Raw genomic sequence first — 13,432 nt, 5'->3', positions numbered from 1 at the left:
CTAGGCAAAGACGACACTAAATCCAAAGAAATATTTCACTATGATTCAGATGCCGACATGAAGTATAATAGTATATGTAAGTGATTTTTGTCTAATTATCCTTAACATTTTCAGAACATTTTTTTCAACCTTCTTTCTTCATTTGGACTTTCTTTTTTCCTTTCCTTTTTTATTCTTTCTTTCTGATTTTCTTTCTTTTTTCTTGCCACCTGTCTGTCTGTCTTTTATTATGTATACCGATCTATATTTTTCTTTCTTGCTTTTCTAATGTTTTCTTCTTTGTTTTTTTTTTCTTCTTTCCTTATGTCTTTCTTATTTGTTGCTTGGTTTGGACTAATTATCATCATTGCATTTTCGGTTTATGACTAATACATTCTTGAATTTTCACTGGTAATGATGTCGCATTTTTTGTATGCATTCTGAAATTGACTTAATTTTTGTGGATAATAAAGCAAACAATTATTTATTTTTGAAAAAGGCGGATATAAACTATATTGGTGATATGTAATGCAATTTAAATTCTTACCATTCTTTCTGTCTTATATGATGGCCATAAACACAAACCCTTCATATATTAATTTCAGATATCACAAAAAGAATGTTCAAAATTTAATATTTACATAGAGTCAAGTCATATGTGATTTTTTTTTGTATGTTTGTTTACAATCGACCAAAAGGATTCATATTTGCTAGTCATTTTGGCAACAAACTATAATCTCTTCAAAAGATTTTTGACAATTTCTTTGAAAGAATAAAGGAATGTTGCAATTTACACTTCGTGCAAACATATTGTATCATGCCAAATGCATTATAAAGGAAATTAGCTCGATTTCATATTGACAAATATATTCCTATCAATAGTTGTAGTAAATAAAATGTCGGTAAGTCATGGTAAGAGATTCATGTGAATTCAGCTAGTACGTAGATTTAATTCATTCTCTTTGAGTTCATTGAAGACGATGGAAATTATAAGTTATCATATCGACGACTTTTATAACAACGGCACCCTGTCTTCGCCAGTGATACAGTTATACAATGATAATATTCAAACCGCAGAATAACAAACTATATTCGCATAGAGTTCAAGACATATAATTATCCGACCAATTTCAAATAAACCCACACGGATTGTATCGAGACTTATAAGAATCTATTAATAAAAGGGGTGGGCTCAGAACCCTTTTCTATCATATTCGTCAAAGAAACCTTTGTCTAGATGATCCAAGAATATTAGCTAGAAGACGACAGGCGCCCCTTTCGTGTTCAATAGAAGATTAATGAGATTTCTTGGTAATAATTATATTTCAAAATACAAATATTAATTTGAGGTAGCACTTAGTCAGAAGTCAAGCGCATAATTCTGACATTACGACATTACCTGATCATTAGGTCACAGAAGTGGAGACGAATCGAGAAGCCCAAGCCCTAAGAGCGAAACAATGGAAGGTTCTGCAATGGATGCCCGAAAGTTTCAGGGTCCAACGAGAGGATACGAAACCAGTCCTGAAAAGAACGAACATCTTTCCAGAGAGGAAATCGGCATCCACAGCAAGGAATATCAAACCGCCACGGAAAGTAACACTTCAGTGTCCGAAAATGAGGATAATGGCGGAAATCCGAAGCCACGAAAGTTAAGACGTAGCCGCACAACGTTTACAACGTTTCAGCTCCATCAGCTGGAAAGGGCTTTCGAGAAGACACAGTATCCGGATGTTTTCACTCGGGAAGAGTTGGCTATGAGACTGGACCTCAGCGAAGCAAGAGTTCAGGTAAATTGATATCAAAACAAATTTTGTTCGTCCATTTATTATTATTATTATTATTATTATTATTATTATTATTATTATTATTATTATTATTATATAATGTGTCTTTTCTTTTTCCAGGTCACTTTAGGTTTCTTTTATACAATATCGGTAAAAATAATTATTAAATGGCGGTTAAAATAGTTATTAAACAAACGCGAGAATTTATACTGTTCAGCAATCGACCAGAAATCATAAAATTCTTGTCAATTTGCAAACAAACGTACCAATTAAATGAGAAAATAAGCAGCTAACTTATAAGTTAACTGACCAACTATGAAGGTTATATATATATATATATATATATATATATATATATATATATATATATATATATATATATATATATATATATATATATATATATATATATATGAGAGAAAGAAAGAAATATTGAAATAATGAAAGAATTAAAAATGATAATTGCGATATACTGACAATGCAGTTGCTTTATATTCATGTATAGGTACAAAATCTTATAGACTACTCTAACTAGATAAATACCAGTATTAATAAATGTATCCAATATTAAATAAATACACATTGAAAAATATTTTATACATGTAGAATTTTCAGTCATTTAGGCAATAACAATTTTATATTATGGGATATCAGCACCATATGGTAAAATGTCATATAATGGGACATCAGCACCATATGGTAAAATGGCATATAATTAGAAATCAGCACCATCGGGTAGTGTGTCATATAACGCGAAATCAGCACCATCGGGTAAAATTCCATATAATGGGAAATTAGCAACATAGGTTTGTATCTCATATCATAGGAAATACCACCATAGAGAAATATGTCATAATACTGTCAATTACGAAATTAATGTTTCCTCAAATAATACGAGTTCCTGTGACCATGCAAAAGTGTGACCAAAATTAAATGTGATATGTCTGTAGTTTACTTAATTAATTATCGAAATAGCGAGACTGTTGTTAAGTCGCATGAATTATACCTTTCATGCAATAACTGTCACATTTAAACTAACTTGCATATGTGACCTTTATATTATGTATCCTCTCCGTCTCTCCTTACCAGCATTCCATATTTGTTTGTAAAATGGCGATACAGAGACAAAAAGTTCAATACTTTTTACAGTTCAAAGATAGCAAAAGTACATATGAGACTTTTTCTCGGGGATTTCCTAAGTTCATTTCCACCTGATATACTGGCTGCAATACATATCCTATCACGTGCTGAACAAAGGCTTTACACCCCCAACCACATATTATTAAAATTGATATCAGCATCCTTTCCTGTCACATGTGTCCTAATTGCTTTTTATATTGTTATACAATAATAAATATTTCATTTTCTGTCTGTGATTTCAATATAGCAATGCTTCATGCAGCGATAAACCTTGCTTCTTCTTCCAGTCCCTCACTAATTTATTATAATAACCATGAACTATTTTTTTTCGAGTCCCTCACTAATTTATTCGAATAGCAATGAACTAGTTTATGTTCGAGTCCCTCACTAATTTAGTCTATTAGCCATGAACTATTTTTGCTCGAGTCCCTCACTAATTTATTTTAATAACCATGAACTATTTGATTTATCCACAGAATATATTTTTTCCCGATTGAATCACTAATTTATTATAATAGCCATTATATATATATATATATACTAAAATACTAAATTGACTTGGATTTACAAAAGAATGTTTTGAACAATATACCACATCAAGTTCCACTATCGTAGGTCTGAAAGTTACTAAACAACACTTTATGACTACATGATATGTGGCGCAGTGTAGCACTCGATGGATTAGATACCGTGTATTTATAATTTGACAGGTGATTTAGTTATATTCGGTTCTGTATTTTTGCACATTTTCTTTTTATATTCTCAACCTTTTTCCAATTTGCATGAAAGACTGAGTAGTTGCATTTCGCATATATTAATACACTGCTGTCGTCATCATGGTAATCATCTTATTGCTCATTCTGCTCTGGTGATGATGATAATAAAAGTGATGGTGCCGATGAAATATTGTTATTATTATTATTATTATTATTATTATTATTAATTCTCCTCATCATCTTCTTCTTCTTTGTCGTCAAAGACATTATCGTCTTCTTCGTCGCCCTATTTAACATCATTATTCTTTTTGTTCACAATAGGATCTATAAATTAATTTATATAATGAATATAATTATTTTTCACTTTTCACTTTGCGTGTGTTCATCATCACTATCGTCGTCAACATTATCATCATCATCATCGTCGTCATCATCTCTTCTTCTTTAATATAATTATCATTGCCTTTGTCGCAATTATTTACATCCTCCTATTCTTCCTCATCGTCATCCTCTTCCTTCTTCTTTAATGCGATCTGTTATTGTTGCTGCCATTGTTCTCATCGTAGCCTTTTTCTTTCTTCTTTATTTTCATTTTCTCCATCGTGCTTGTCATATTTGTTCAAATGCGCCATGTATTTCTTACAGATGTAATCGGTTTAAAAAAGTTTCTTTTTCATTGTTTGCTCAGTTATAATCCATAGCGAAAACGATATAACCAAAAATAAGCTCCTTAGTGTGTGAAATAATTTAAATAATTTAAAGTCAGGCATCTAGTACGAGCAGTCTAAGAAAATTATGAAACTGTTTCAGCTTTATGTGTGTGTGTGTGTGTGTGTGTGTGTGTGTGTGTGTGTGTGAGAGAGAGAGAGAGAGAGAGAGAGTACAATCTTTGAATATAGATAATCGCTTGTGGTAATCTCAGTTATATCACTATCTGTATTCTGTTAATATATATTTAATATATGCAATTGTGCCAGTTATTGTTTACAAAATCGATTGTTTTCACACTTAGACTTAGAAAGAGAAAGATCTGTTTTGTGGTATTGACGACTTTTTTATTACTGTTGTCTTCTTTGTTAGTTTTCTTTTCTGTCTATTCTTCTTTTCGGAGAAAATATTAGAAGCCGGAAGAATGCATATAAATACAGATGATATATATATATCCTAGTATAGTCAGATCATTTCTTATTTGCATATTCAATTTTGACATCGAAGTACAGAAAGGGGTGTCTTTGCCAAAAGCAAATTAGACCTATATTTGACTATTTGACTACATACATGAAAGCGTAAAGCTAGTATTATGTTCAATAATAATAATAATAATAATAAGAAGAAGAAGAAGAAGAAGAAGAAGAATGAAGTTTAGTAGCAGTAGAAGTAGTAGAAAATCCGGTCTTAGAAGATTAAGCTGTAGTAGCAGTAGTAGTGGTAGTAGCAGTAGTAGTAGTAGCAGTAGTAGTAGTTGTTGTAAAACCCAGTTCAAGATGATTAATATGCGCCTCTCCTGATTTGTATAGTACTGTAGCTCATTTATGTCTTCAAGTCAGCCCCACAGATTCCCCGGTTTTACATGTGAAATCGGACAGAGCCATTCTTTTTCTATCTCAGGGAGTTGCTTATTCACAGAGGGGTTCCAATTAGTGGTCCTATTTGTACCTTATTTTCACTAATCCCTTCATTAGCCGAGCATTTTAACCTTGTTATGCATTTAAGCACGACACGCTTCAAAAGAGAACGTAACCAAATAACACGGCTTGTTAAACGAAGAACCACGTCTCAGTCTAAGGCACGTCGTGAATTTCGCGGTCAAGGCTGGACATGATATAAGCGAGCGCATTTATCTTTTTCTTATGTTGGTGATACATGTGTATTCATATGTAATTATAAATGTTGATTCTTATTAAGTTAGCATCAATTATCTATGTGACAACATATGCTGTCATAAGTCGACAAAGAGAGTTGATTAATGATGATGATGATTATTTAATTAATGTAATCATTAATTAATTGCTTAGTAAATCAATCAGTGACCAAATCAGTTGGTTCTCTAGTAAGCTAGATATATAGTAGCTTATGAGTTATTAGTAAGTAATTAAGTATATAAATTAGTCAGTACCAAGTTAGTTACTTGTTTATCTTGTATTGCTGGATAGCTAGTCAGTTAATTAGTTCCTAGGTTAGTAAATTGTTATTCTCTGTATGTGATTTGGATTTTTAACGTAGCTTTAACAATTTTTTAGTCATATCGCTACGATGTCTGCAGTGTGGCAGTTTATAGTGATGCCTAGCACTGAGGCATCATGCCGCAGACATGTATCATTATGTCCCACCCAGTCACATTATCCTGAAACCAGGCCGACCAGTCCTAACACTAACCTCTTAATGCCGAGCGCCTAGTGAGGCAGCTGTTAGCACCCTTTTTGTAAGTCTTTGGTATGACTCGGCCAGGGTTCGAACACTACCTCCCGCTTCCGAGGCGGACGCTCTAACCACTATGCCACCGGATCATCATCATCATCATCGAGCCTGCCTTGGCAGAAACTCTACATAGCGGTCACTTTGACCTCCGTTAGGTTGTCCGTCCGTACGTCGGTCTATCTCGACTTCCTTCCTCCCACATCTTAGATTAAACTCAATGACAAGATTTTTTTTTTTATTAAATCAGTTTGTCAAGTACAGTTCACCACAGAGGTATGTTGCCTGTTGTGTGGATACAGTTTGATATGCACAACCCCAGTTCACGAAAAGCTTAGAGGTGGACTCAACATACAGACCGTAACCAGCTTGTTTTGTTGTTGTTTTTTGTTGTTGTAGTTGTTATTATTATTATTATTATTATTATTATTATTATTATTATTATTATTAGCAGTAGTAGTAGTAGTAAAATTCTGAGGACTAATTTAGCAATGTATACTATAAAAGCCTTCAAGATTAGAGAAACCGTTTTACCAACGATTCCTGCTACATAAGACCCTAGATCTCTATGCAGGTTTTAGGTTCTGTTTCAGTTTGATTGTGTGATTACTGTGTAATATATTCTTGTATCTGAAGAAGAAAATAATCAATAATGATTACTTTCATGTATATCACTTCCAATAGAAACGATGTTCTTTTCTTACGCAGTATAACAATATTTTGTACCTCATGAAATATGGATATGTATCACGGGCCAGCTGCCTGCATTACAAATAAACACTATTATTATTATGATGTCTATTATCATTCAACAGGTATGGTTCCAAAATAGAAGAGCGAAATGGAGAAAGAGAGAAAAAGTTCTTGGAAGGGAAAGCCCCAATTTTCTTCAGGGAGAACCACCTCTTCAAATGACAGATATTCCCCATGGACACACAACTTTAGGATTCCAGACCCCGATGGAAGCATTTTGGGGAGGGCGGCTCTCACATCTCACGGGTATTAATCCGATGTTTGCTTTTCATCAGGGAAGTTTAAATAATCTTGCCACCCATTACGTACAAGGAAAACTCCCCTTTGGTGGTCTATTGTCGAACTATGTTGTTAACGGCAGCTCCTTGGGTGTTCCTGGTATTTACGTAGGAAGTAATCTCGGTGGATTAGCACATACAGCTGGATTAGCCCCACCAACTTCCGCACGTTATGCGCGTGAACCGGAAGAGTGCCTCGATTTTCGTCGATCAAGCATTGACAAGCTCCGAATGAAGGCGAAAGAACATTCTTCTACTTTGGAACCCTCCAGTTCACCGACAGAGACAGAAGCAACCCGTTCGTAAAATCGAATTAACTGAAACGGACACTGTTTATGGCTGAGGCTCAATTTACAATGCCGACGCTTGTGCATTTCTTTGTTGTCGGGTTTTGAGAAACTGGATAATGTAAGACGATCGTTTTATTAAAAAAACAAACAAACAAACAAAAAACTAAAAACAAAACAGCATGTGGGAACGCTATTTCTTTAGAAATGAGTGCTACTCGACATAGTTTCCATTATGTAGAATAAACAGGATTATATATGATTCTGATTATCTTGCACGTTTGAGACATTTACGTTTGGCATTTTACTGTTCTCCACTGCACTGTTTGACTTCCTAAGGTATGAATTATTCACGGCCAAGATTGGAATGTGTGAATCATTTCTATCGCTGATTGCAAACTCATGTTACATCACCTACCGCAAGAGCGTTATTCATGTTCAATTTTAATTTTACTAGAATCTCAATTTTTGTCGTATTAACACGACGCTGACAATTATTTTTTATGATTGTGTTTTGTAAACTATTATATCGCACATTATGTTTCTTTGTAACATGTTGGGAGCATTTTTTCGTGCTGTTTTCTTTTTTCTTTTTGTTCATAATTTCTTTTAATAGGGCTTTATACATTGTTCAAAATGAGCAATCTAGATTTCCCCCCATCTACCCTCAGCTCCGTAGGTCAATCATTCTATTTCGGAAAATGTCCCCCACCCCTCACACAAACATTCTCTCTCTCTCTCTCTCTCTCTCTCTCTCTCTCTCTCTCTCTCTCTCTCTCTCTCTACAAGAAGAACGAAGATTGTACCTTTTACTCTTGCATATATATTTATATCTTGAAAACCGGTGTTTTACGTCTCGAAAATAAACCACACTGACCAAACATTGCTTCAGAAGTATGAGTTAATGAAAATTGGATGAAAAAGTTGAAATGTTATAAATTGAATTTGTACTCCTTTTATATTCTAGTAAGTTTACGACAAGTGCTTTGCTAATAAAAATGTTTGGTCATTTCTTCTCTGACTATTTATTTGAATTCGAACCGCTGAATAAAGAACATGCCTGAGGCAAGAACTGTCCCCTTGAGATCTACGTTTAACATAGTTTTTGTCAAATCTCTATTATAGTTTAATCAAGGAGATCAGACGGAAAAAATATTGCTAAACTTTTATATATGTTAAATTGTATGCTTCTTAACTGACAGACCATAGATGAAATCGAAGTGTACTACGGCCAAAAATATACATTCATAAAAATAGTTCCAGTTTACACACACACACACACACACACACACACACACACACACACGCAGAGAGAGAGAGAGAGAGAGAAAAGATACTTATCCATCAAAGATTTACCCACGTTTGAAAAAAAAACACAACAATATTACCTCTTGTTGAACATATTGTAGATATGATTGTTTCATATCTATTAAATGTAAATCAAAAGTAGAATACCAAAAATTAGAGCTTCCTCTTTCTTTCACTGACGAGTGTTACACTTGGTGTATTTTGTCCAAAAGTATTCAGCGCAAATGAACGCTTTTTTTGTGCTAAATCTTCGCTGCTTATTTACTATTAACAAAGACAGTTATCAATTTCGTTTGCTTATGTACCTTTATTTTTCTTACATCACTTTTAAGCTTTGCCAAAAAACCTGACCCTTATTCTTTAGCCTTTGCCTTATATTACATAAGAGATATAATGTACTCGATGCAAACACCTTAATTCGTGCAAAAGAAGTTTGTAAAATAACAATGTGTTCTTCTCGTGAAAAGGATAATGAAATATGACAAACAGAATAAATGTGCAAACGTCTCCAAAATAATCACGTTACATGTAGCAAAACAGTTGTTTCTTTATTTCCTTTTAACAGGGTTTAAAATATTATTCTACAACGTAGACAATTAAAATCTCGAGGCTAAATCCATCTTCACACAACAATAACCTAGTCACTGTATTTCCTGTATATCCATATATTAGACCAGTTAGGTTTTAACTTAAGTTTTCTTTATCAAGTCCATTTTATTATGTGTTTAGTTGGCAATATATGTTTTCTTTCTCACATTTTGTGCGTTGAATTAGAGGACTTACTGGAACTATTTTATTGCCCTCCATTTAGTCTTGAATATTCATGCACCATGTAGTGCAACCTGTTAAAACTTACACGACTCGGTCTTCTTCGTCTCTCCAAATGATGATCGATGATAAATTTTGTCCAAAAGTATTCAGCGCAAATGAACGCTTTTTTGTGCTAAATCTTCGCTGCTTGTTTACTATTAACAAAGACAGTTATCAATTTCGTTTGCTTATGTACCTTTGTCTTGGTTTAAATGGAGTAAATTAGTTGTAAAATCATACCAAGGTTTCATTAAATGAACTTGAAGACATCTTAAGGCAGTATTAGAAAAGGTCGATCATCAGCGAATATATTTACACACTATTTATACACATCTCAAAGAGACGTAACCGTATTTTAGACATCAAAGTTAATACATATCTGAGATCATATTTGTTTAGACAAGCTTGTGTTTCGATATAATGCAATATTTTAAAAAATAATAATGAAAAATAAACACAAAAAACTGTCATTGTCTATTTTTCGTTACTGAGTATGTTTGGTCTGCGTTGTAGCTGAACAAAAGTTGAACAAATTACCTGATCAAGATAGTAGCTCTTGTCTTGAAAACATGTCTTTCAAGTCATCGCTTTCATGTTTTGATAATATAACAATGTCACGAAAACACGTCTTTCAAGTCACTGCTTTCATGTTTTGTTAATATAACAATATCAGGAAACCATGTCTTTCAAGTCACCGCTTTCATGTTTTAATAATATAACAATATCGCGAGACCATGTCTTTCAAGTCATCGCTTTCATATTTTGATAATATAAAAATATCAAGAAAACATGTATTTCAAGTCATCGCTTTCATTTTCTGATAATATAACAATATCACGAGACCATGTCTTTCAAGTCACCGCTTTCATGTTCTGATAATATAAAAATATCAAGAAAACATGTATTTCAAGTCACTGCTTTCATGTTTTGTTAATATAACAATATCAGGAAACCATGTCTTTCAAGTCACCGCTTTCATGTTTTAATAATATAACAATATCGCGAGACCATGTCTTTCAAGTCATCGCTTTCATGTTCTGATAATATAAAAATATCAAGAAAACATGTCTTTCAAGTCACCGCTTTCATGTTTTGATAATATAACAATATCGCGAGACCATGTCTTTCAAGTCATCACTTTCATGTTTTGATAATATAAAAATATCAAGAAAACATGTATTTCAAGTCATCCCTTTCATGTATTATGAATTTTCATAAATTAGAATCAGAATCTATCGCAAGCAGACAATGATAAGATATCAGCATTAACAAAAGCCACTTCCATTATGTTATTTAAGCCATTTGGCTGAGAGAGAGAGAGAGAGAGAGAGAGAGAGAGAGAGAGAGAGAGAGAGAGTGTGTGTGTGTGCGTGTGTGTGTGTTTGATTTTTAACTTAGCTTTAACAATTTTTCAGTCATATTGCTACGATGTCTGCAGTGTGACAGTTTATAGTGATGTCTAGCACCGGGGCATCATGCCGCAGACATGTAGCATGATGTCCCACCCAGTGACATTATCCTGACACCAGGCCAACCAGTCCTAACACTAACCTCTTAATGCTGAGCGCCAAGCGAGGCAGGTGTTGATACCAATTTTGTAAGTCTTTGGTATGACTCGGCCGGGGATCGAACCCACCACCTTCCGCATCCGAGGTGGACGCTCTAACTACTAGGAGCGGTCCAGAGAGAGAGAGAGAGATAGAGAGACGTTTCACTTTATAGTGTTATTTCGACTGATCTGCAGCCACCCTAAATCCATTTTTAGATTTATACAGTCAGATCTCTATACAGTCGGTGTGTTTGTTTAAGCCCGAGTCTGAAAACAAAAACACCCTTACTTTCACAACCACTTTCTTTTTCGTGAGGCAGAAGGAATTGCTATAGTGAATAGTCTTATACCGAGGTCCAGTCACATTTTCTTGACCATATTAACCCACATCTCTTGAAAAATGTATGTTTTATATGACCTGTTAGTGCTTTTAAAGTACACGGAACACAACAGTTTTCATTCTAGCATCGGAAATATAAAATGTAAACGATCTATAGAAACATTATTTTCTCCATATCTCGTTATCATGATTTGCTACATGGTTTCATAGGCCCAAAATATGTGACCTGGCATACGACTCTACCATGTGACCATGGCAAAGGTCTACACTATGTGGCCATAGCATACGGCCATAACATGTGACCATGCCATAGCGCCATAATAAGTGATCATGGCATATGGCCATAACATTTTACCACGTTATAGGGCCATAATAAGTGATCACGGCATGGGGTCATAATATGTGACCATAGCATAGGGCATAATATGTGATCATGGCATAGGGTCATACTAAGTGATCATGGCATAGGGTCATACAAATAGGACCATGGCATAGGGCCATAATATGTGATCATGGCATAGGATCATAATGTTACCATGCCATAGAGCCATAATAAGTGATCAAGGCATAGGGCCATCATATGTGACCATGGCTTAGGACCATAAAAATGGAACTATGGCATAGGGCCATAATATGTGACCATGGCATAGGGTCATACAAATGGGACCATGTCAAAGGGCCGTAATATGTGATCATGGCATAGGGCCATAACAATGGAACCATATCAAAGGGCCATAATATGTGACCATAGTATAAGGCCATACAAATGTGACAATGGCTTAGGGCCATAATATGTGATAATGGCGTAGTACCATAATATGTGACTATGACGATGTACCATAATATGCGACCATGGCATTGGGCCATATTATATGATCATGACACAGCGCCATATGGGACCATGCCATAGAGTCATAATATGTGACCATGGCATAGGGTCATACAAATGGGACCGTGTCATAGGGCCATAATAGGTGGTCATGGCATAAGACTATAAAATAGGACAATGGCATAGAGCCATATTATGTGATAATGGCGTAGTACCATAATATGTGGCTATGACGATGTACCATAATATGGACCATGGCTTTGGGCCATATTATGTGATCATGACACAGGGTCAAATGGGACCATGTCATAGAGTCATAATATGTGATCATGGCATAGGGCCATATGTGATCATAGCAATGTGACCATGATATAGGACCATAATATGTGACTATGGCATAGGACCATAATATATGATCATGGCATATGGCCATATGTGATCATGGCATATGGCCATAATATGTGATCATGACACAGGGCCATATGGGACCATATCGTAGGGTCATAATATGTGATCATGGCATAGGGCCATACTATGTTATCATAGCAATGTGACCATGATATAGGACCATAATATGTGACTTTGGAAAAGGGTCATAATATGTGACCATGGCGATGTACCATAATATGCGACCATGGGATAGGGCTATGATATGTAATCATCCATAGGGCCATAATATGTGATCATAGCAACGTGACCATGATATAGGGCCATAATATGTGACCATGGCGATGTACCATAATATACGACCATGGCATAGGGCTATAATATGTAATCATGGCATAGGGCCATAATATGTGATCATAGCAATGTGACCATGATATAGGACCATAATATGTGACCATGGCGATTGCCCATATTATGTGACTATGGTATCTCTTGTTTGTCTGAAAACATGAAGTCTAAAGCTGAAATACTCGCAGGTAGTTCTATGCTCCCTGTTGTAATTATTAACTAATAATCGTTGCAATTTAAAAATATTATGACAGAGAATTTTGGATCTAGAACAGCAGCTAATGAATTTAGAATCGAGCTCTTAATACAGTTTATGAAGGACAATAGCAGATAAACTTCTTTTCGAGAAGTTTGGAATGGAAAAGGATTCATTAATTTATATACAGATACATTAAACTACAACTGTGTGTCGTTCGATTTGTATTGGCTGATAGAGCGTATGAATATGGCAAGGTCCAGACATGTTCCTACATCGTAACAGACTAGTTATTCTCCCAGCAACACCC

At 34.7% G+C, this 13,432-nt stretch overlaps 1 protein-coding gene across 1 annotated transcript; it reads left to right on the top strand.

The window, feature by feature from the left end:
* Window positions 1–1,420: 1,420 nt before the first annotated feature.
* On the top strand, window positions 1,421–7,595 carry LOC149802153 (retinal homeobox protein Rx-B-like). The gene is made up of 2 exons (XM_089954393.1): window positions 1,421–1,769; window positions 6,853–7,595. The coding sequence occupies exons 1-2, from the start codon at window positions 1,440–1,442 to the stop codon at window positions 7,372–7,374; spliced, it is 852 nt and encodes a 283-aa protein (XP_089810519.1). The 5' UTR covers window positions 1,421–1,439; the 3' UTR covers window positions 7,375–7,595.
* Window positions 7,596–13,432: the final 5,837 nt, after the last annotated feature.

The sequence above is a fragment of the Sinohyriopsis cumingii genome, chromosome 4 (assembly GCF_028554795.1).
Source record: "Sinohyriopsis cumingii isolate HCF-2022 chromosome 4, ASM2855479v2, whole genome shotgun sequence".
NCBI classification, from domain to species: Eukaryota; Metazoa; Mollusca; class Bivalvia; order Unionida; family Unionidae; genus Sinohyriopsis; species Sinohyriopsis cumingii.
The sequence above is the reverse complement of the archived record's forward strand: the minus strand, read 5'-3'. Positions and strand labels throughout refer to the sequence as shown.